This window comes from Arvicanthis niloticus, chromosome 26 (assembly GCF_011762505.2).
Source record: "Arvicanthis niloticus isolate mArvNil1 chromosome 26, mArvNil1.pat.X, whole genome shotgun sequence".
Taxonomy (NCBI): Eukaryota; Metazoa; Chordata; class Mammalia; order Rodentia; family Muridae; genus Arvicanthis; species Arvicanthis niloticus.
In genome coordinates, this window is record NC_133434.1 from 6,217,108 (window position 1) to 6,243,287 (window position 26,180).

At 39.5% G+C, this 26,180-nt stretch overlaps 1 protein-coding gene across 2 annotated transcripts in view; it reads right to left on the reverse strand.

Annotated features, from left to right (window-relative positions):
* Positions 1 to 26,180, reverse strand: part of Ccdc15 (coiled-coil domain containing 15) — a 73,561-nt gene that overhangs the window by 40,061 nt on the left and 7,320 nt on the right. For both annotated transcript variants that reach the window (XM_076924658.1, XM_076924656.1), the window contains exons 5-9: positions 12,277 to 12,390; positions 7,976 to 8,098; positions 6,812 to 7,528; positions 5,463 to 5,585; positions 4,218 to 4,328 (exon numbers count right to left, since the gene is read on the reverse strand). In XM_076924658.1, coding sequence (XP_076780773.1) covers positions 4,218 to 4,328; positions 5,463 to 5,585; positions 6,812 to 7,528; positions 7,976 to 8,098; positions 12,277 to 12,390 — 1,188 coding nt within the window. The remainder of the gene's footprint in view (positions 1 to 4,217; positions 4,329 to 5,462; positions 5,586 to 6,811; positions 7,529 to 7,975; positions 8,099 to 12,276; positions 12,391 to 26,180) is intronic.

The window sequence follows — 26,180 nt, forward strand, 5'->3', positions numbered from 1 at the left end:
CATGTGTGTGTGCATATACACATGTGTGTGCATATATATACATGTGTGTATGCATATATACATGTGTGTGCATATATATACATGTGTGTATGCATATATACATGTGTGTACATATATATACATGTGTGTGTGCATATATATACATGTGTGTGTGCATATATATACATGTGTGTGCATATATATACACGTGTGTGCACATATATATACATGTGTGTGCATATATACATGTGTGTGCATATATATACATGTGTGTATGCATATATACATGTGTGTACATATATATACATGTGTGTGTGCATATATATACATGTGTGTGTGCATATATATACATGTGTGTGCATATATATATACACGTGTGTGTACATATATATACACGTGTGTGCATATATACATGTGTGTGTGCATATATATACATGTGTGTGCATATATGTATATACACATGTGTGTGTGCATATATATACACGTGTGTGTACATATATATACATGTGTGTGCATATATACATGTGTGTGCATATATATACATGTGTGCATATATATATACACGTGTGTGCATATATACATGTGTGTGCATATATATACACATGTGTGTGCATATATATATACATGTGTGTGTGCATATATATACATGTGTGTGCATATATGTATATACACATGTGTGTGCGCATATATATATATACGTGTGTGTGCATATATATACGTGTGTGTGCATATATATACACGTGTGTGTACATATATACATGTGTGTGCATATATATATACATGTGTGTGTGCATATATATACACATGTGTGTGCATATATATACATGTGTGTGTGCATATATATATATATATACACATACATGTGTGTGTGTGTGTGTGTGTGTGTGTGTGTGCAAACTAAGAGGTCTAGTGATGAGCTGTAAGCTGTTGGCAGTAGGTGTATCTGGAGAAAAGGAAAGGCTGAGGAAATAGAATATGGAAAGGCAGCATTGATCTTTATACCGCCTATACTCCTGCAGTTAAAATTTTGCATTAAAATTATTGAAATGAATCCTAACTGATCAATTTGGGAGTACTAAAATTAAATTAGCATCTCCAGATAACAGGTTCTATCTGACTGTATCGTGAAAGATAAATTGAAACAGGATAGAAAAGTCAAAGCCAAGAAGTCAGTTTCCTAGATCAGACAAAGTGGAGGCAGACACTGGGTGACAATTACAAGACCAGCTAAGGCATGGCAAAGGCCTGAGCTAAAATGATGGCAACAAGAATAGAAAAACCCAATGTGAAACTGCCTCCATCTGCATCATCAGGAGGATCTGAGGAGGCAGGATGACTTAAGGAAAGGTGTTGGCTGCACAAGCCTGGAGACTTGAGGTTGACTCCTAGAACTCAAGGAACTGTACAAGGGGACTACTATTCTAGTTTGGTTCTCCATTGCTGTGATGGATAAACACTAACCAGAAGCAACTTAGGAAAGAAAATGGTTTATTTGGCTCACAGATTATGGCCCACCATTGAGAGAAGCTAATGCAGGAACCTAAATCAGGAACTAAAGCAGAGACCGTGGGAGGATGTTGCTTCTAAAGCCCGCCTCCCTGGCTTGCTCATCTACCTACAGTATACAGCCCATGACCACCTGGCCACGAACAGCATCCCTCACAGTCAGGGGGGTCCTCCTACATCAAATACCAAATAAGAAGATTCCCCTCATACATGCCCACAGGCCTCTCTGATGGAAGCAATTCTTCAGCTGGGGTTCCCTCTTCTCAGGTGGGTCAAGGTGGCAGTCAAGCTAATGATGACTTGACTCTACAAACTGTCGCTGACCTCTACACACAAACACACACACACCATGGAATATGAATCACATTATATCATGTCATAAACACAATAATAATATTTTTTTTCTAACTGAAAAGGGACCTAAAATCAAGGTGTGGAGGAGACATAAAAATAATCCCTAGGATTGCATCTTGCACGGTTAAGTAGGTAAAGTAAATTGCTCTGGAACGAACACTCAGAACATCTTCAGTTTGGGGTACCTATAGAATATAAGAGGTATTCTTAAATAGACTTCAAAATCATCAAAAAAAACCTATCTGGCAGCTGAAGTCACAGAAGTAAATATTATGGAGATGGTAAGGGAGAGGTAGAGAGGGTGAGAGGAAGGCAGGAAGGGAGGGAGAGAGACACACAGAGAAACTGAGACTGTTTAGTAATTTAAAAAATATAGCATACTAACAGAAAACAAGTTCAGTAAACAGGAAGGCTCAGAAAAAATGGTCAAAATTTTAGGAGTGAATCACAAAGGAGAAAGGGTTCAGGAACAAGCAGTTTCCTATTTCAATGCTGCAGAGGGTCAGCAGCATATCCGAAGTCAAGTATCCACTGATCTAACAAGAACAGATCTAGGAACCTTCTAAACAGTATTCAAGTTCAAGGGTATTGGTGAGGACAGTAATCAGAATATAGTAACTGAGAAACTGCCTATGTCTACGTCAGTGGAAGATAAAAAGGAGCCACTTATCATTGATTATTTTTATTTTTAAAAGCTGGTTGTTATGATCACTAAAATTATTTGCAGATCACAATTAGGTAAAAAACATATGAGTATCATGAAGAATTATGTATCTTCAAAACCACTGTCTATAGAACTCAGGAAGAATCTTATGCTCATTTCTGTGGTGCTGGGGAAAGAAGCAAGGACCTTGCGTCTGCTCGGCAAGCTCTCTCCCGGTGATCCAGAGTTCTCTGGTCCAAAGTAGTTTTTGGGGTTTTTGGTTTGTTTGTTTAAATGGAAAACACTTGAGAATATCTATACAAGAGAAGTAGTTTAAGATACATTCATGATATAAGATAATTAAAGACACAGGAGTCTACAAAAAAATAAATGAATGTAGAATATATATCAAAAAAGAAACTACTGTTGCTCTAACATAGTCAGAATAGGTGATACGGCAAAAAAATTAAATATCTATAACTAGTAATAGCAGTAAAAGTTGTGAGAGCTTTGGTTTCCCTCCTTCCTTCCTTTTTTCTCTTATCTTTTTCTTGAGACAGGGTCTATGTAGACCAGGCAGACATCCGTCTGCCTCTGTCTCAAGTGCTGTGATTGAAAATGTATGCCACCATACTCAGCTTTTCATTTTCTTTATGCAACAAAATTCCTGATAAAGTAAACTAAGGGAGGCTTTAAAGGCTTGTGTGGGCTTAGTTTCAGAGATATCAGCCTAGGTCATAGGAATGTATTGTTTCTGGGACCATGTAAGACAGATCATCAAGGCAGGAGCATGCAGTAGTGCAAAATGACACATTCCACACAGACAGGAATGAGACAGATGATCTATACTAGTCTCCACCTCCTAAGAGCCCATTTATGACGTCAGCACCTTCGTGATGCAATCACTTCTCAATAGAACCACCAGCTGGAGACCAAGCCTTCAAATGAGCCTTTGGGGACATTTTAAACCTAGACTATAACAGACAGAAAGAACTGATAAAGGGCCTGGTCCCTCAGATCCTTCAGACTCTATACATGACAATGTTGAAGAAGCTATGACAGTACATCCTAGGCCAACCGTGCAGGCCCAAACTGAAAGTCCCAAAGAGCAGCAATTCAGAAGAAGCTTCAACCCACATCCTATCACTTTGACTCCTTTAAAGAGACCAAGAGGAAATTTGTTGATCTCTTTCAGGCACCCTTAACACTACTAGTCACCTAGAGCCTTTTTTTCTAAAATTATTCATAAAACCACAAATAGAAACAATATAGAGGCCAGGCAGTGGTGGCGCATGCCTTTAATCCCAGCACTTGGGAGGCAGAGGCAGGTGGATTTCTGAGTTCGAGGTCAGCCTGGTCTACAGAGTGAGTTCCAAGACAACCAGGACTACACAGAGAAACCCTGTTTCGAAAAACCAAAAAAAAAAAAAAAAAAAAAAAAAAAAAAAAAAAATATATATATATATATATATATATATATATATAGAGAGAGAGAGAGAGAGAGAGAGAGAGAGAGAGAGAAGTAGAATTTTAGTAGAAATTCGTAAGATCACAGCCTTGTGACATTTCTTTTAACACTAGAGATCTTAATTCAATATCTTCAAACTTTGGCCAATACGACCCTAAGAAGTTCTGGCATAAGCTCTAAAATAATCCTCTCAGCACCGTGGTTTCTGATCAGCCTTTCTGCTTAGTAAGCGGTCTGCAGCAGCATAGACTCTGTGGTCTGCCCTACCTGTCGCCTGTTGCACCCGTCTCTTCGTTGTCTGGGGGAAAGACGTTCATGGCCACTGAAATACAAATCCTCCTGCCACCTTTCGGCTGTCCTAACAGAAGGCTGCTGGCTCTGCAACACACAGCAAATTGTGTAAATGGAGACGTAATAGTGAAAATACTACAGGCTTAGCCACAGGTAATCTAAATAAGTCAAAATGTTCTGATCTGTTATATACCATAAAAGTAGAAATATTTCTTATCACTGTGAGTCTTAGCACCATCTGTAAAACAATTGTAAATTTTACCTATAAGACAAGGATCATATCAGTATCTATCTCCCAGGTTATTGTAAGAGTTCAGTAAGATAATGAATACAAGGTTCTAAAATCATTTTGGCTATTAATACTTCATGAAGGTAGCTATCATTTTTAAAATATTATTAATGAAGACAGGCATTTTTCCTCACTGCTTATACCATTTGTACTAAACACCACTCTACCTGCCTGCTGGCATTTCATATACTCCATAGTACTCTGGATATAACTCCTTTTGCCATCTTTCATCTATCATATTATGTGATGCCAGCTCAGGGCTTCTGTACCATAAGAAAATATAAATATCAAATATAAATTGCCCAAACACGAGGATGACATCTATAGCAGCAATGAAAGCTTATGATGAGGTCTGTAGCAGTTTTAATCGATCAGAATGGCAAACAGAACAAAGGCAGTCTGTTTCTGCTCTTTGCTCATTATTACTGACCTTAACAGTATATACCTGAAGCAATTACCGCACTGCCTGTCAAGTCTCGAGCCCAAATGTAAGCATTTTGTTCTTCGCAGCACATTCTCCCTCCCTTCATCTCTACCTACTCTCCTGGAAAGGTTAGGTCTCAAACACTGTGTGAAACTGAGTGCAGTCTTCCAAAGCACCTCCTCTTGCAATCTTTCTTTTCTCTCCAGATAAAGTCTGTCTGATGCACTTGATCAAAAGGAACTACAAACTGTCTCAGCAGAAATAATGGGCTCATTATGATACAAGAGAAAATCTTAGATTGATGACAGAACAGAGGCTGTGCGTTGTATTTTACAAGTATTTTAAAGCAAACCACAGATTATTTTGGCACATTTTAAAATACCTAGACATTTTATTGTAGCCTTAAGTTTATGTATTCCACATAAAAGCTAGCTTGATAAATCCTGACTGAAGTAATGGTCTTTTTTTCTTTCTCAGGGGTCATAAGGAATCTATAGATTCTCTCTACCTGTTCTCTAAGGAACACTTGGTCCTGGATCTGAGGTGGAGCATACTGAGGAGACTCCAGAGGCAACTCCTCATCCCCTCTCTCTCTTCCCATAAGAGCTGATGATTGCTTGAGAAACCTGTCCTAAAAGATACCAAAAACAGCAACAGTGGCAATAATAACATAATAACAACAGCCAGGGTAATAAGCTAGTCAAAATCTTGCCTAACTGCAAAATTGCTTCAGTGAGAACTCCATGGAAATCGTGATGGTCTAGAATCAGTGACAATGCTATACTCTTAATCCAACTCTTTCAATTTTAATTCTTAAATCCTAAACTATACACAAGAGAATCTAACACACCCACCAAACCAAAAAACAACTTACAATAAAAAACTCACCAAACAGAAAAACAATACATTGTGTAGCAGAATAACATGATAGAAATGATATTTAAGGCTGGTGAAAGTCGGGCAGTGGTGGCACACGCCTTTAATCCCAGCACTTGGGAGGCAGAGGCAGGTGGATTTTTGAGTTCCGAGGCCAGCCTGGTCTACAGAGTGAGTTCCAGGACAGCCAGGGCTATACAGAGAAACCCTGTCTCAAAAAACCAAAAAGACTGGTGAAAACCTCAAGATAATTTTTAAATTCAGAGTAATATGAAATATAATGGCAGAGCGCCATGTTTGGTCAGGTCTCAAGTTTAACGGAGAGTCTTTGAAGATCCAAGTTAAACCCCAAACAGTTACGTTTCTGCTAATCTCTGTCCTTTTTCTGCTCTACCTTGCTGCTGATGGAGACCTGAGAGCAGCCACAGAGATCTTGACAGACATCAGAGCAAGCGCTTCACTCTCTTGTCTGCCTCTCAGAACTGATTCTGGCTTCTCCATATTTGCTTTAAAAAGAGCAAACATACCGTGCTGATGGCTGAGTTAAGAATAACAAACTGCCAGCTTGGGTGAAAATCTGGCCAACTACAACCCAAAGTGCTGTTCTCTCTGCCCTTCTCCCTCCTTCACCTCTAAATGATCTCTTGCAGAAAACTGGCCTGGAACCTGTGTTGAAAGATATAGCTGGGTACTTGTGGGACAAGCCTCAACCCAACTTGCAGCTGCCAAAACAGATGACGGCTGCCAGAAATCTTTATCCTAATAAAGAATTATTTTATACATAAGTCTCCCAGATAGATGAAATATATTTCTGAAATTACTTTAACATTTTATAAGAACCTCAAAGTTTTGAAAAAAAAATTAATCAGAAAAGTGCCATTTGCAGCTAGGATCTCCAAATCAGCTGCAGAGGAACCTGCAGGCCCTACTGCAAACCGAGGGTCACGTGTGTCTTGTACCCCACTTCCTGCCCTGCTTTACCTGATTCTGGAGTGGAAGATTCTGCTCCTGATAACTGTGTAGATAATTCTGGCCTTTGGAAAGAACATCATGATCTTGACATTTAGGAAGAACATGCGGATCTCTTCGGTCCTGATATATAGGTAAAATATACTGCTGTCTGGGCAGGGGAAACTGTTCTTTAGGTAGGAGACCCTGCTTCTGACATTTGAGTGGATGATTCTGTTCTTTGGGTAAAGCAAGTTGGTTTCTAGGTAAAAATTTCTGGTCTACTGGTAGAAAATGCTGGTCCTGGTATTTAGGTAAAACATTCTGGTAACTAGGGTGATCTTTGGGTAAAGAATCCTGGTATTGACAATCGGGCAGAAAATCTTGGTCTCTGGGAAGAAAATCCTGGGCCTCCAACTCAGTATTCCCATCGACCTCAACAGTCTGGACTTTAAGAACATCCTGAATCTCCGTCTTAACAGCCTGGCCTTCTGGCTCTGTGGTCTGAAACTCCATTCCAGTGGCCTGGGTGTCTGGCTCAACACCTGGAGCTTTGGGTTCAATTCCTGAAGCTTTAGGCTCAACATTCTGGACATCTATCACATCATTCTGAGATTCTGGAAGGCTGCTTTGAACTTCTACAAAATAACCCTGGGCTTCTGGAAGAACAGCTTGAAGGCTATGAGGATGTAATTGCTTTCCTTCATCTTCTTTTATCACAACAGATAATGGATTTTTGAATTTTACTTTCTGAAAGGAAATATAAATACAAACAGAGACTGTTAGATGGTAACAAAAATCCAGATTTTTTTCCTGAGTCCTAAAATAATATTAAATGATATCATAATCAAACAAAACTAGAATAAAAGATGAAACATTATTATTTGTTCAACTTTAAAATAACCTGAGTCAATATAAATCCTTAATCCAAGTCAAACTTTTTAAAAAACACTTTTTTGCATTATTTGTGACTGAACCAGGGCTTCATAAACAATAGACAAACACTCTACCACTGGGCTACATACACAATCCTCTTTTTATTTTGGGATAAGTTCTCACAAAATAGTTCAGGCTGGCCTTAAACTCATTCTGTATCCAAGGCTGACTTGGAACTTGTAATCCTTCTGCTTCAGTCTCCCAAGTGGCTAAGACTGTAGACTGGAGCCCTTAGAGACCTGGCTTATTTTATTGCCTTACCTGAACTTTGCTGAGAGCCTTTTCTTTGCCTTCAGAAAGGAGATCCTGTTGGCAGCTGCTCACAAACAAATGGTCTCTCTCCTCACTTAAAGAAATAAATGAAATTTTCCCACAGCCAAGGTCCTAAAGAAAAGGCAATTAAAAAAACAAAAAACAAAACAAAAAAAAAACCCACCAAATGTAGTTATTACAAGTAGGAACCATACATTTGCAACAAAACTCTAAGAACAATAAGACTTTAGATACTGCAAACAAGTCTAACAGAAGAATGTATCAAATACCATTAAATGTTTATAAAACACAAGGCTGTACACTTTAAACTATAAAATATAATTAAAAGAAATTAAAGATCTAAATACATGAAAAGATATCCCATGTTCACAATGGGAGACAATATTGTTCTTTGGCAATATTACAGAATCTGGTGGACAATCTGTACTCCCAGAAATCGAAGATAACAGCACAAACTCCTGAGTGGAGACCAGCCTGGGCAATATCCTCAAACCTTATTGAATATACACATAAAGACACACACACACCCCCAACCATGGCCACATTTCCAACATTGCAGATTACAGGTTGATCTACAGACTCAAGAATTCCTATCAAAATGCCAGCTGGCTTAAAGAAAAAAGCAAGACAGAAAAAGCCAACAGAATTAACAAGCAAATCATGCAGACACACAGATATTAGAAAAATGGGGGGGGGGGGAGGGGTAAGAAACAAACCCACACGTTTATAGCAAACTGACATCTGACAAGGGTGCCAGGACAGTTCAATGGGAAAAGGACAACTCTAACAAATGTCATTAAGACAACTGGGTATCGCTGGGCAGTGGTGGCACTCGCCTTTGATCCCAGCACTTGGGAGGCAGAGGCAGGTGGATTTCTGAGTTCGAGGCCAGCCTGGTCTACAGAGTGAGTTCCAGGATAGCCAGGGCTACACAGAGAAACCCTGTCTCGAAATACCAAAAAAAACCCAAAAAACAAAAAACAATAAATTAGACCATTCCAAAACTAAAATTTGCAGCCTATAAATGATGCTTTACAATAAAAAAATGATCCAATTATAATTTTTCAATAGACATTTTCTTCACAAGAGATACAAATGGGCAATAAGTATATCTTCTCCCTCTCCCCCCTCCCCCTCCTCCTCTCTCTATCTCTATCTCTATCTCTATCTCTATCTCTATCTCTATCTAATTTCTGTTGTGGATGGGCCTGGTGCTGTTTGTATTTTGATGTAAATTCTGCTCTCCTAGGAGGGGCTGTGGATGAGGAGCAAGTGACTCCTTGTGAACCAATCCCCTAATGAATAAAGGAGCCAACCGCTGGGAGAGTAGGCGGGACTTCCCGGTTGGATAGGAGAGAGGGGAAAGGGAGGAAGGGAGAGGGAGGGAGAAAGAGAGGGAGGGCCTTTTTGGACAGGGATAGCTTGAGGACAAGATGTAGCTACTAGTGTCTCCTGGCTTAGGATTCACTGTCACCAGCCACCGCCACCAGGAGAGGATTTAGATTTAATAAGGCTTACAAGATTAGGATTTAGTTGTTGCGCCCACTGACTCAGTTACCATGGTTTCTGAACTAAGTTGTGTTTTCCTTCACATGGAGGCTTGTCTGAGTTCAAGAGAGAAAGGTACAGCAGCAAAGAAAGCGTGGGTTTGCCTGACGTGCACCACAAAGGCCGTGGGGGATTTGAAGCTCGGGGCTGGCGTGGTAGAGACCCACCAGAGGGAACTTAGTTAACTGGCCAGCGAGCCCACGGGGCCGAGAGTAGCAGCAGGGCATATCGCAGGAACTTGCCGTTCGTTCATTTTTAATATCCCACAACACATTTCCCTACTTGATTTTCTATAAAGTTCTGGCAATACATTGTAGTTAAAGGGCCTACACAGACCTCAGGGTGGGGGGTTCCTCTCCTGTTTATTTATTTATTTATCTTGATATATGCTGGTTTTCTAAAAAGGGCTTTCTGGGAGGTAAAACAAGCCAGTCTGTATATAAATGGTATAGAGAAAGCAATGTCCTCATGATATTCAATCTTTATGAATGATATAGAATAAACAGTAGCTTAGAATAAAGGGAAAATGATTATTTGTACTTCAAACATACAAATAAATCACACATCAACATGTGGAATAAAATATAGTGGAAGAAAATATAAACTTTATAAGTGACAACCTGCCATTTTTCTAGCCACTAACAATTACAGAGGATGGTAATTTCACGCTTGGCAATCTGACAGGGACTAGCAAAAACACGCTATACTTGTATCTCAAATTTTGAATGACAATAACAAATAGATGCCACTGAAGTCTAATGAAAGAATGACTGCAGAACCTAACTGGGTTACAGTGCAGTTCTTTTTGATTGGTAGTTTCTACTTTACACATATGGGAAGGCAGAATACAGGTCAGATAGAAACGAAAGTGTAAGTGTACGTGTAAAAAAAGTTGTAGTATTTCATAGATCATTCCCAGGTATATGGAGTGGATCTATTTCCATTCTTTAGTCTGAAAAAGAATATGACATTCCCTGAAAACAAGTGGCAAGCCTGAACTCATTATAATAATAATAATAACAACAACACTCATATGGCACCTCTGACGTATGAAACTGGTTTGTACAAGGATGTTATTATCTCAGGATTAATTCTCTCTTCTACAGGATTAATTATGTGGACAGTATTTTCTCTGGAAAAACACCAGTTAAAATGTCTGAGTATATTCCAGACAATGTGAAATGTCAGTCTCTAGGAACTAACGACAGCTTTCTCCTGGCATCAGAAAGTGGCCAATCCTTTCCCTAATGGTGCCCTCCCATAACTCTAACAGTCCGAATCCATGGCAGGTTTAAGAAGGAAGAAGGCACAACATAAAAGGATCTCAAAAGTCACAGCGGGATCCTAGGAAAAAGCTGCCTATGGCCGCACCTAGGACGGCTACCATATGTGAATATATAGATGCCCGTTAGCTTTTTTAATTTAATTTTTAAATTTTTAATTACTACTGAAGAGGAAAATATTCATAGTTTAGTACCCAGCAAATTACAAACTTAGAGACATATCTATTTTGCAACATTTAAAGAAAAACTCACCTATGTGGTAGGGAGCCATAAGACTATCACCTAATGAATGATGTTGTAGCCTCTAGCTTGTCTAAGTATGCACTATGAGTTTACACAGTAAGGAAATCGACTAGCAACGCATTTCCCTGAATGCATTGCTGTAGTTAAGCAACACACAATGTGTATGGTCCACATGCCAAGTAGGCACTGAAACAAGGAAAGAGCTGAGAAACAGTCGATGGAGGAAATACTCTGAAAAGCCTACGTGTCTACTTTACTACATGCTGCCACCAAACTTCAAAGTTAATGAGCAGACACACGAAAGCACAGGAATTGAGCATCCATCTAGTAAAATCTGAAATAAGGAGGACATCCAAATAATGTCATTTTACAAGTACAGGCCTAAATATACTTTTAAGCCTAGATCTGCACTTAGGTTCTAATTCTTCATTCTAAACTTAAGTTTAGAATTAAATTCCTTTATCAAAAATAGTACTCACACTGGCAGTGGTGGTACACACCTTTAATCCCAGCACTCAGGAGGCAGAAGCACGGAGATCTTTGTGACCTCAAGCCCAGCCTAATCTACAAAGTTAGTTCCAAGACAATCCAGGTTACATAGAGAAACCGTATCTTGGAAAACAAACAAAAATAGTATTTACTATTTCCTTATTAGAAAGTAAAACATATGAAATAAACAGACAGAAGGAAATAAAAAATCAGCTATAATATACAAAACTATGAGGCCCTGGATTTGATTCTCAGCAAGTTCAAGGGAGGAAAGGAAGCCCAGTACTAACTTCCTGTACCACTTCTATCCAAGTTTGTCTGGACACACAGCATTCTCTCCCTGTCTCAGGTTTCTTTATCACATACAACTTCTCATTTCATTTCTGGTTATTTACTTATTTACTTCCACACTAGTACAGAAGTCTCCTGACAAACATTTGTTAAATAAACACATAATTTTTAAATTAACTATAGACTATATAATTGTATATCCTACCTTTTTCAGCTAAAACTTTTCCCTAATCTTCAGGTACCATTCAAACATATAATTTTTTTTTTAAATAGCTTTATTTAGATATGTCTTAATTTATTCAAGCATTCCCTATTAAGAGATATTCAAGATTACTTCCAATTATTTTGCATTTCTAAAGTACATTGACATAAAAATAAATTGCTAACTATGCTTTCATGTATTTTTTTAAAGCAGGATACTGGAAATTAATATACCTCTTGGGTGGGAGAGCTTTTCCTTCCACCATTTGGAAACACTGATGTCTTTTTTTCACTCACAGTTTTCAAGGATGCCAGCTGGTGACGTGCCTGTTTCATAGTTTGACTAAGCTGCCAGGGAAAGGTGGAAAAAAGAAAACAAAAACAGTTAAAGTCTTAATACCAAATGCACTGGTGTTCCAACAGGAAATCAGGTGTCTATTATTAAAAGACGCCAGACTTAGGACAAGAGGATCACTTGCAAAGGAGGCTTTAATCTGCTGGCAGGGCTTTACAATATCGCTGCCAATAAGCTAAGATAAAACTTGGTAACTTTGTGACTTGATTTAAGGTTTATTAATCAAATCTATTTTAAATGATATATATTTTATACCCAAAATGCCAAATATCTAAATATACTTAGAAATTATTGAGCAAGTACATCCTTACTTTTATTCATCTTGCATTAATGTTTTTATTACTCCTTCCTGTAAGACTCCATACCTAGTTCCCCTAAAACTCTTATTTCCCTGTGTACATGAATCTAACTAACACTACATGAAACTAGCACTAGCCTTTTCTCAGATTTCCTTTTCATCCAGGAAGCCTTCCTAAATATCCTAAATATTATTTCTTCTGTTGCTGTGATAAAAAAGTACCCTGACAAAGGCAACTCAGGGATTTAGATGAGGATGGGAATGGTGGTTTATTTCATCTTATAACTCCAGGCTATATAGTCTATCACTGTAGGGAAACCACGGCAGGAAATTCAAAGAGCTAGTCACATGATAGCTGGGAACAGAAAGAAATGAATGCATAGATGCTCACTTGATTCCTTGCTTGTAATCAATTTGTTTTCCCCTTTCTTGTTATAGTTCAGAACCCCTTGCGTAGGGAATGGTAATACCCTCAGTGGGCTGGGTCTTTCCACACCAATGAACTTAACTGAAACACCCTCCACACACATGTGCACAGGCCAACCCAATGCAATATTACCTCACTGAAACTCTCTTCCTAGATGATTCTAGATTGTGTCAAGTTGACAATGAAAGCTAACCATCACATTAAGTTAATGTAGATGTTTAGACACATTTTGTTTCAATTATTCTAAGAAACAAATATGTGATCATCATACAGTTTTATATTTACTCCTTATTCTAGTGATTTTAGTACATAATTATTTTCTTTTACAATAGCACAACCTATTTCATCTTTCTCAAATCTTCAAAGAATGTTCACTTAGAAGAAAAAGACACCTATGTATCTTTTTATTTTAGGATAAGTAAGGCATCAGGTAAAGGACAAACATTTCCACACTAGTTAAAGAAATTATAGCAAGGCTAGAAATACTTCTAACCCACTCATTAAAAAATGCTAATGATAACAAGTATTCCTTGAAGAGAACTGTGACTTACCAATATAGTAATCAATATTATATAATAACAAAAAACAAAAAATATGATAAAAACAAAAATCACTCTTACTACCAGACCTACATTCTAGAGAATATCTTCTCTCCTTAGTCCTTGCTTCTAAAGAGCTGCACTTCTAGCCAGATAAAACAGTTTGAAACATTACTCTTTATTCTACCAAAAGAAAGACTTGTGGATCAAGTGCAGAGTGGCCACAGAGATTAACACAGTCACACAGTGCAGACACACACTCTGTGAGGTTGGAGTTAGGTGCAGAGTGGCTACAAAGATTAACACAGTCACACAGTGCAGACACACACTCTGTGAGGTTGGAGTTAGGTGCAGAGTGGCCACAGAGATTAACACAGTCACACAGTGCAGACACACACTCTGTGAGGTTGGAGTTAGGTGCAGAGTGGCCACAGAGATTAACACAGTCACTCACAGTGCAGACACACACTCTGTGCAGCTGGAGTGAGCCATGTGCTGCGCTGTTTACTGTCAAGTAGAAGAGGTTTCAATGACCATTGGATTACTAGTCCAAGGAGTCTAGATGCCTGCTGTAGTCTGCTGGAAAGCACCTAAAAACAGGTGTTTAGAATCTTCATTTCCTATCAATTACTAATTTATTTTTAGAGTCTGAGTCATAAGCAGGTTTTTTGACTGGTCCAGCAGCCAGAAAAAGCACTATGTTCTGTTTGTCTTTCATTACCCTAACACTTTGTCAAAGTTCAACCTTGTGAGAGCCTTTTCAATGACACTTTAACAGTCTGAATACTATCCAAAAATACTACATCCCAGTCCCTGGAACTCTAAATGGCACTTTATAAGGCCAAAAGAGCCCTTGAAGATATGGTTAAAAACACTGATATATGGAAACAATCTCATATTATCCACATGGGCACTAACTGCCATCACAAGTGTCCTTGTAAGCGAACAGCAGAGAGAGGCTTAGCAAGGAGGAGAGACTGTGAAGATGCAGACACAGGCTGATAGACGTAGCTACAAGAAAAGGCAAGACAGCAGAGAAACACCAAAATCGGGAAAAGTAACATATTTTCTTCTAAAATCTGTAGGTGTGTGGCTCTGCCGCTACCTTGATTAGGATCGAGTTAAGATATCTAGCATCTAGAGCCATGAATAAATACATTTCTGATACTTGAAGCCATTTAAATTAGGTAATCTGGATGTACATAACACAAAACACAGAAAATAGCTATTACTAGCATAAAATTATTTAATAATTAAAAGAAACTAGTATAAAAAAACACTTGTATTACAAGATAATGGTAATTACTATGTGTGTGTACTTGTATGTATGTGTTTAAAAGTATATTCAAAATACAAACTTTAAAATATCTTCTTTATACAAAACTAGATACATAACATTCTTTTACCAGCTATTACTTATTAGTAGCAGACTTTCACTAAATGATTAGCCAAGATTTAAACTTGCTGGATGGAGCTGATTGTAGTGGCTCATGCCTGCAATCACAGCACTTGGGAGACTCCGGCAACAAGATTGCTGCAATCTCAAGGTTGCTGCAATCTCAAGGCCAGTCTCTGCTAAGTAGGAAATTCCAGGAAAGCCTCAGCTATGTAGTAAGACTCTGCCTCAAAAAAAAAAAAAAAAAAAAAAAAAAAAAAAAAAAAAAAAAAAAACCAAGTAGGCTCCTGAAATGGCTCAGCTGCTCTAAGAGCACGTATTAGTCTTCTGAAGAGCCTGAGTTTAGTCCCAGCACCCATGTGGAACAAGATACAAACACATGCCTTAACTTTAACTCCAAAGGATCTGACCCATTTTGGTCTCCAGGAGTCCCACTCCCCAACATATGCATCAACTTAAGCAGTAATAAAAAAAAAAAAAAAAAAAAAAAAAACAATTCCCTAGTGGAAATGAAAAACTCAAAACTGTACAAAAAACCTAGCAAATAAAAAAAAAATCAATATAACTCCAGATAAAAAAGTAATTACAGTTACCACCAGGTTCAGCTGGGCTGAACCTCAATCTAAGCAAAATTAAAATATAGTAATATTATAAAGAGAGGGTACAGGGTGGAAAGATCCATTTGCAGTGGCAAGAGGGAAAGACAAGAGAGGCAAACCCTCACCTTTCCTGCTGGGACATCAATAACACTCTCCACCATATGCTTATGTGTGCAAGTTTCCTTTGAGATTGAACTATTCGGTCCCCACCCTGCAGGGACGTCTTTAAACAGGATGGTAAACAACTCAAAATACCTGAACTGACCAGAGTCACTAAGCCTCTCCCAAAGTAAGCAACAGAGTCTGAGCATCTACTTCTGACCCAAGCTGAGGTGCACAGAAGACTAGAAAACTGAGCTGCCAGAGACTCAACCACGCTGAGCTCTGAAGAAGACTCTCAGAGAAGAAAATTCTGAGAAAACTCAGAACAGACCAACCAGCTAGAAGAGACTTAGCCCAACTGAGGTACCTGGGAAGGCTGGGCTGTGTTCTCCAGGTTCCCTGCTGTGTGAGCGGTCACCCATGCTCAGGTGGGCTTTGGTGATTCAAAGTTCTCTTTGAATCTTTCTGCACCTGTTAGTAGCCCCCTCACCTATACTTCTGTAAGTAACCCTAATAGAACACATGGCTTTATCAAACTGGACTTTGGTGGCATCTGTACTTTGGTCTGTTGTGTGTCCCCTAACTAGGGTGAGTAGACCTGTGGGTTCAATCTCCTCAGCTAAAGTTTTTCTCACAGAACAGCTTATTATTTAGAAACATGAATGTTGCTACAAAAATATAAAACTTTTAAAAAAGCAAATAGTTGCTTTTGAGGAGGGAGAAATGGGCAGAGTATTTCTGTTTTTAAAATATGGATATTACATACACCATATTTTTTTTATTTGTGTACACAACTATATGCACATACTATTTCAGACCTTAGGCATATCCTAGAGAACACAAGCCTAGGTTTTCTTCCAGCCAATAGAAACATCATCAACAAACATTCACTCACACTGACTCTTAAGAGACAGCATCCTCTTTATGATAAACAGTGTCTTCTAAGGAAAACAGGTATTTCACAAGCTCTACTAAAGGCTAACAGCCTCCTCCCCAGCCTTAGCTGCTTCAAACAGTGGCTGAATAGCTGCATATCAAGTAATACAGGTCTTGATTCAGTGTCTTTTACATGTAACAACAGCAGAAAAATCGATCACGCTCAAAAATAGTTTTACTCATTAGCAAAAAAATTTCCCCCGATGAAATAAAAATTATAGTATATAAACAAATGTTGATTTAAATGTCAAAATCTAGACCCGTATTATTATGTTATAAAACAAATTTAAAACAGCAAGTATATTGGGTAAATTTTAACAATATTTATTATATTTTTTTCTTTAGCTCTCTTAATTTGTTCATGTAATTCTGCCCATTGGGTAGAATTTATACATAACTGAACTATAAGTAATGGTACTATGTAGGTCATGGATAGGGATTAATATTTATGAAATGCTACCCTACTTTTTTGCTATGGAACTCATTATCAATTTAATATATGTGCAATACCATAATAGCTATCCAAAGTTGAACTTATTTAAATATAATGCAGTACATTTGCAAATTATGCTAATTTTTTAAGTAGGGGGGTGAGTTTTATGTAAGGTCTCATGTAGTAAACCTGATATTGGCTCTGTAGGATCAATGTGCAATCTCTCCAGTACCAACTGTGTATATTCTTGATGCAGACTCTTCTCTTGCTTGGGTTGGCCTGAATTACCTGAATGGTACCTGTGGTGGTTTAAATGAAAATGGTCCCCACAGGCGAATATATTTGAATGCTTGGTGCCGAGTTGATGGACTTGTTTGAGAAGGGTTAGGAGGTGTGGTCTTCTTGAAGGAGGCATGTCATTTTGGGTGGACTCTGAGGATTAGAAAGCCTGAACCAATCCTAGTTAGAGCTCTCCTCTCTCCCTCTTCTCTCCAGCACCATGCCTGCCTGCCTGCTGCCATGCTCCCCACACCATGAAGGTCATGGACTCACCTTCTGAAACTATAAGCCCCAACAAATTATTTCTTCTGTAAGTTGCCTTGGTCATGGTATCTTATATCTTAGCACAGATATAGAAAATTGAGACAGTACCTTGGAGATAATTTAAAAATGCTTTCACATCATTTAAGTATTTAAAGGGCTAGAGAGATGAGTAAATGATTCCGAGTGCTGGTTTCTCCTCCAGAGGCCCGAGTTTACCTCAGAGCACTTACATTAGGTGGCTGGCTTTAACTCTGGCTCCAGAGGATCTGATGTCCTTTTCTAGCCTCTTTGAACCCACACGCAGACACACATAACCAGAATAAATAAAAAGTAAATCTTTACTACATAAGCAATTATTTCCAGAAAAGATAAAGAATAGAAATCTGGTGGTGTAATGAGGGAACAGAGACAACATGGGATGTAAGAGAATGAAACTGAATTCATGACATTCCTGCACCAAAATAAATAAATAAAATGGATCAAATAAAGATCTTTATATGAGACCTGAAATTCAACTGTTAGAAGAAACCACAGGAAACACTTGAACGTTTTTAAGAACTTTTAAAAGAACAGTCTAATAGCACAGAAAACACTTCTAAAAATTAGTTGACAAATGGGATTGCATGAGATTAAAAAACTTCTATACAGCATAAGACACCATCAGCAGACTGCCATCCCTTGTCTATACAGCATAAGACGCCATCAGCAGACTGCCATCCCTTGTCTATACAGCATAAGACGCCATCAGCAGACTGCCATCCCTTGTCTATACAGCATAAGACGCCATCAGCAGACTGCCATCCCTTGTCTATACAGCGTAAGACGCCATCAGCAGAATGTATCCCTTGTCTATACAGCATAAGACGCCATCAGCAGACTGCCATCCCTTGTCTATACAGCATAAGACACCATCAGCAGAGTGCATCCCTTGTCTATACAGCATAAGACACCATCAGCAGACTGTATCCCTTGTCTATACAGCATAAGACACCATCAGCAGACTGCATCCCTTGCAGGGTGAGAGAAAACCAGTCCTGGCTGCTCATCCGACAGACGAGTCTATAAAGAACTGAAGAGGTAAGAACTACAAGAGGGAGCTCGTGTATATAACAAGGACAAATGAGCTTCAGACAGTTCTCAAAAGAAAAAAATGGCAAGAAGTATGTTTTTTAAATGCTCAAAGCCTTAGGTGCCATGAAAATGCCTATTAAAAAAAGAAAAACTGCTCTGAGATTCCATCTAAACCCACTTGAATGCCGGCAAAGATGTCAGAGGGAAGGTTCGTCATATATTTTTGGTAGAACACAAACTTTAGCCACTATGGAAATATCAGTTGGAAATATCTCAGAAAACTAAAAATAGATCTGACAAGTGATCCAGTGCTAGTATTTTTGTGAATACACCCACAGGAACCTAAGTCAGTGTGTACATCACAGGACAGAGGCACAGCCATTGTATCGCTGCACACTATTTACAACAGCCAAGATAGAAGGCCTGCCTAAATGTTTATTAATGAATGAAGAAAATTCATGATAGATATACATAATGGAATTGTATTCATTCATAAAAAGGAATGAAATGTCACTTGCACATGGCTGGAACTGGAGATCACCATGCTAACCGAAACAAGACTCAGACAAATGCATTATCACGTTTTCTCTTATATACAAAATCTGTGTACACACAAAATCTGTTTACGTGAGCACCACACACATACACATGATATGAAAGTAAAGGGGTTAAGAAGGAAGAAGAGGTCTAAAAGGGAGAGAAGAACAAGGGGATGATAAGGAAAGGAACAAAATACCACATTTTCTCTTCTAAAGAATCTAGGTCCCAGAGAGAGCAAAAGTGGGGAGAGAGAAAAAAGAGAGGTAGGCTAGCAAAAGGAGGAAGGATAGAAAACAGAAAACAGTGGGAGATAGCAATTAATAGCAAGATATAACAATATACTTAAAAATCTCACAATGAAATTAATTATTGTATATGCTACCTAAAAAGTTGTTTTAAAAAACCAAGATAGCAAAATATTCAGTGAGAAACAGAAAACTACAACAAACCATGACAGTCTGAAAACAAACAGTGGTGAACTGCACCATCTAAAGACAAATGTGTTATGCGGTAAGAACGAAAATACACTAAGATGTTTTTAACGTGTAATCTAAATGAAACAACCAAGAGACACCACAGCATCCCAACCCGTAATGACAAACATCAGTACTAACCAAAGGGGCTGTGGCCACTCGGAACTTCTTTCCACTCTGTGGCTCTAGAGCTTTAGTTTCTGTTCCTAATTATATTTGGCCGTTCAACAGGTAGGGAATACCAAGTATTAGTAGAAGGTTGGGCAGTAAGACAAAGAGAAAAACTAGCCAAAACACATGTTTTAAATTTACTACAGTTACATGATGATGATGGTGATGATGATGATGATGGTGGTGGTGGTGGTGGTGGTGGTGGTGGTGGTGGTGGTGGTGGTGGTGGTGATGGTGATGATTTAGTCTGTACATATGCGCCAAGGCTTGAAGAACTGAGGACAACTTGTGGGACTTAGTTCTCTCCTTCCACCATATGGGTCCCAGATATCAAACTCAAGTCTTACCTGTTGAAACAAGTGTCCCTACGAAATTACAGTTGAAACACAGAGGCCAGAAGCAGTCTGTAGAAGTCAGTTTCCTCCTTTCACTATGTGGGTCCTTGAGACTGAACTCAGATCACTGGCTTGGCAGCGAATGCCTTCCCACATGGAGCCACTGGCTCCTAAAAATGTTATTTCACCTTTTAAAAATTTTTTACAACTATTTATTTCATATGCTTGAGTGTGGTTTTGCTTTTGTTTTTTTAAGATTTATTCATTTTAGTTTTATGTGCATGGGCATTGTTCCTGCATGTATGTCTGCTAGCCATGTGTGTTCAGTGCCTGCAGAGGGCAGAAGAGGGCATCAGATTTTCTGCAACTGGAATCAGAGAGTTGTGAGCTGCCATGTGAATGCTGGGAATTGAACCTGAGTCCTCTGGATGAGCAGCCTTAACCTATGAACTATCTCTACAGCAAATTCTCCCTCCCTCCCTCCCTCCCTCCCTCCCTCCCTCGCTCCCTCCCTCCCTCCCTCCCATTTAAGGGAAGTGTAATTAAGTACATAAAACTCAAGCATTTTACCCAGATCTAGAATTAACTCCTAAACAAACCTGCCTTACCTATAACTCCACATCCTGTTGTTTGAATGTCAAATGTCTGACATAAGCTCACAAGTTTGAATATTTGATCCCTAGCTGGAGGAAGAAGGTTATGAAACCTTTAGGAGATGGAGCTTTGCTGGAGGAAGTAGGTCACTGGGGTGAGCCTTGAGGCTTTAGCATGGCTGCCTTTCCTACAGACTCTGCTTTTTGAGCACAAACAACCAGCCTCCTGCTCCTGTCACCACACCTTCCTTGCCTGCTGGCCCATGGACTACACCCTGAACTATAAACCAAAATAAACCCTTTCTCCCTTAAGTTGCTTTTGTCAAGGTATTTTATAAGGCAACAGCAAGATAATTAACAAAATAGCTGATGCTTATATTATCAAGTATAGCCCAGATATCAAATCATTTTATCCTTAAATATTTAAACATCAGATAAGCTTTAAAAACCCAATGCTAGCCGGGCGGTGGTGGTGCACGCCTTTAATCCCAGCACTTGGGAGGCGGAGGCAGGTGGATTTCTGAGTTCGAGGCCAGCCTGGTCTACAGAGTGAGTTCCAGGACAGCCAGGACTACACAGAGAAACCCTGTCTCGAAAAACCAAAAAAAAAAAAAAAAAAAAAAAAAAAAAATGCTAGCCAGGCATGGTGGTACACGACATTAATCCCAGCACTCCCCAGGCAGAGGCAGGCAGATGTCTTTGACAGCCAGAGCTGTTACAAAGAGCAGCCTTGTCTTGAAAAAAACAAGCTAAGCTAAAATAAGCTAAACTAAAACCAACCAATGCCAGGAGCTGGAGAGACAACTCAGCAGTTAGGAGCACTGACTGCTCTTCTAGAGGACACTAGTTCAAGTCTGAGAAACCACAACAGCTCACAACTCTCTATAACCCCAGTTCCAGGGGTTCCAATGCCTCCTTCTGGCCTCTGAAGGCACTGTACACATTTAATGTACAGACACATACATATAGGCAAAATACTCATATTAAATAATAAAATAAAATAAAAAGTTAGGAAAAACCCCTAACCCCCCAATCCCAGTATTCTTTTTTTTTTCAGCGTAAAGAAACAGAAACTGAAAAGTTCTCTCACGTTCAGGACTAAGGTGTGTTTGGCGTTGTCTAATCAGTTTTTGATAAAGTAAAGGAGTGAAGGCTGCAACGGTTTCATTGTCTGGTTTCATAACGACATCTAGTGGATTAAAAGTGCAATAGAAACAGTAAGAATAAAAACAACCACTGGCTGTGTGGGCAGAAGTTCACAGGACCAAATTAATAAGTCACCCAACAGCCTTTAGTAAGTTATCTTTTCAAAAAAAAAAAGGGGGGGGGGGGAGAAGGTATACAAACTTTTAAACTTTCATAATACTAAGGTTCTTTAAACCTGATTTCTACCTCACCTCACTTCTGTTTTTTTCCTTCATAAAATACCAACTAGAGACTTATTCTATCACTTATTCTAGAAGATACCAAGCACATTACAGAGCCTATACTTTTGAGTGTTCTTATCAATTCAATTCAGCATACCAATTCAAAATAAACAGTTCAATTCTGTCTCTTGCAGGAATTCTTCCTGTACTCTTCCCTTATATTTTAAAATTTTGGAATTCCTATGGTACAACCTTTTGGGGTATAACAGACTATAGAATATCTTTCTGGAAATATAAACCTATGGGGGGGGGGGTCCTGTTTAACATATTAGTAACACCTCCTACAGTGCTTAACACATATAATGTGTTCACTCACATGCTGACTGATATGTTCAAGCCAGAAGAAATTCTATTACAATGAAATTTATAGTTATAATCATGATGGTAAAGACTGAACTGATCCTTCAGTCTTCTATTGCTTATAATGTACCCAGTGTCGAGTTTAATAAATTCTTCATTTTTTCTTTCTTTTTTATTAAGGCAGAGTCTACATGGCCCAGTATGGCGTCAAACTTTATATATTTCTGATCTAATTCCTTAAGGCTAAGATTATAAGTATATATACCATGTCTGGCTCCTATTTATAAACTTAAAAAAGAAAATTAAAATAATTATAAAAATGATTACAAATCACACAATGCCCCCCCCAAATGAAGAAATTTGGGATAAAAGAAATTTTAAAACAAGATTTGAAGATGATAGCATGTCTCTTCTAATACTCTCTCTACTTATATATAGATCGCAATTCAATAATGACCAAGCACTGTGGGGAGTGAAAAAATTCTGAGTGAATGTATATTGTTGAAAAAAAGACAGCCATGTCCAGGACCTGTTGGGGGCCGACTTTTAGCAGAAAGCGGCTATCAGCTTTGCAGCCATCTTGAGCCATATACCCTGACATGAGACTTGGATTACAACAGCCTACAACAGCTGAGCACACTCTGATAACATCTTGCTTTAGATACCCAGGACTTTCCTTGGGTGTGTGAGATTAAAGGTGTGTGACTTAAGAGTGTGACCTAGAGATCAGATTTAGAGACAAGACCTAAGGGCATGATTAAAGGTGTGACCAAAAGGCATGGCTTAGAAGTGAGACATATAAAAGATGAGAGATTCAGACACTTTAGAGAGTACAACTTGGAGAATAATTTGGAGTAACAGAGATTCAGACACTAGGAGTAGGAGTAGACATTAGACACTCGGAAGAGAAAGGAATGAGTACAACTAGGAACTAGAGAGACTGAAGAATAAACGGGATTGAAACACTCTGTCTGATCTCCATTCTTCGAGTCCATCCTCACTCTCTCTCTTGCTGAACCCCGACCCACGGACCGGAGCGGTAGCTTGGGCTGAGATACAGTGGCCACCAAGGGCAAAGTAGGACAGAGGGCCTCAACATTTTTGGCCATCCAAAACGTGGGACTAGTGCGGTTCTCAACAAGGACCCAGTCATAGGGTTTTACAGCCGTGAAGAGACACCATGACCACATCAACTCTTATAAAGGAAAGCATTTCATTGGGGCTGGCATTCAGTTCAAAGGTTTAGTCCATTATCATCATGGTAGCACGCATGCAGGCAGACGTGGTGTTGGAAAGGCAGCTGAGAGCTCTACGTCTAGATCAACAGGCATCAGGAAGTGACTGCCATAGTGGAGATGGCTTGAGCATCTGAGACCTCAAAGCCTCCCCACAGTGACCATGACCCAGACAAGGCCACACCTAATAGTGCCATTCGCTATGGGTTTAAGGGGGCCATTTTCTTTTAAACCACCACATTCCACTCCCTGGCCACTATAGGCTTGTAGCCATATCATAATGCAGGAATGCATCAGTCCAACTTCAAAAGACCACATAGTCTGTAACCATCTCACCACTGTTTAAAAGTCCAAAGTTCAAAGTCTCTTCTGACACTCATGCAATCTCTTAACTATAATCCCCTATAAAATCAAACTGAAAAGCAGATCACATATTTCCAACATATAATGACACAGGATATACATTCCCATTCCAAAGGGTAGAAAGGGAACACAGTGAGGACATATTAGATCAAAGAAGACCAGAACCAGCTGGGCAAGCTCCAAACTCTGCATCTCCGTATCTGATGTTCTTCAGACCTCCAACTCCTGTGGGTTTTCTTAACTGCAACGCACTTCTTTCCTTTGGGCTGGCCCACTCCCTGTTAGCAGCTCTGCTCAGCTCAGATCACATGGTGCTAGCCATCTCCAACACTGTGGGGTCTCCAAGGCAATCGAAGCATCACCTTCACAGCGTCACCTAGTGGCCTCTTGAAGCATCCATGCAGGGACACACCCCTGACATATGCCTAGCTCCGTGGCTCTCCTCAGTCTGTGAGGGAGATTCCATGACCCTTTTCTTCTATCCTTGACTCTAAAGCCAGACCCATGTGGCTGAATCTGCCAGGTTCTGCTTGGGAGGGCTGGAACATGGCCCCTCATTCAATTATTTAGTTAACCTCCTGTTTTCCATAGTCTCCTTCACTGCCTAAGCTTGCCTGTCCTGGAACTCACTCTGAAAACCAGGTTGGCCTTGAACTAAGAGATCTGCCAACCTCTGCCTCTGTAAGGCTGAGTAAAGGTTGCATCACCACACCTGCTCTGATCTTTTCTTTAATTCCTTTTCACAAGTTGAAGGCTTAGCTTGGTGGGATCTTGCCTAGAAGTCACCACTCCCTTTATTACACTGAACCACTTATCTCCATTCCACTTCCTGGTGCCCCTTTTCTCCTTGGATTGTACATTTGCATTTCTTTCTTGCTTAGTTTGTTCCTTTTCAATTAGATCTTCATAGAGTGAGCACTAATAACCACGTGACAGAGTTCATACTACGGTGTTTTGAAATTTTCGCTGGCAATGCAACCAAGCCAAACACTTCAATTTAGCCTCAGGCAGATTTTTTGAATAAGGGCAGAAGGAGCCACATTCTTCACCAAAATATCACAAACCAGTCTCTAGGCCACATACTAACATTCTTCTCCTTTGGAATCTCTTGAGCCTGGCCCCTACAGTTCAAATCATCCTCAGCACCACAGTCTTTTGCGTTCCTAATAGGATGGCCCATAAGTCACACTTAAAACATTCAACTGCTTTTCTAATCCTCCTGCCTCAGAACCCAAGACCCAGGAACCGAAGCCCCACCTACCTCTCTTCTGCCCAGCTACAGGCTGTAGGTATCTTATTTAACCAAGAGTTTTAGATTAAGGAACAAGGCTGCAGAGCATCATTTGGTATAAATGAGGACTCCCTCCTCCCTGAAGCAGCCAGCTCCTGGAAGTCAGTGTTCAGCATCACAGTACACAGCAACAGACCAAGCCTCAGCAAGGAAGGCAGATCCTTTCTCTGGCTCTGGTGCAGATGTTTATAATGCATGCAGAAAAAGTTTAACATAGCCTCCTCCTGTTCCCCACTGACATTTATGACCCAAAAACTGTTCCCCTACAGAGACAGCTCTTGAGCTTAGCTAAGCATGCTGCCTTGGTCCAGCTGTACACCATAAGTCCTGCTTCCTCAACTCAGCCAACAACACACCTACTGTTCAACTGGATATAATAAGCATGCTGAACTTCAGGGTGCTGTAGGTCCTCCATCAGAGAGCCCGGTCTACCTGACTGCAGCTTTTCTGTTCATGTGTCCCTGTGTATCTGTCTTGCTGCCCCCGTTAGGTCAATCCCTGAAGCTATGCAAGGACTTGGAAAAGTGCATTAACTTGGAGTAAACAGCTTCATGTGGTCATTGTTTTCCACATTTATTTTTCTTTTCTTCATACTATCTCTAAATAGGCATTTTCAAGTAGAATGAAGAACAATTCTTAAAGCAAAGGTGAACAGCACATCGAGGAAAGCTAAGGTAACCAAGAAGGAACTGACTGGATGGGAAGAATGAT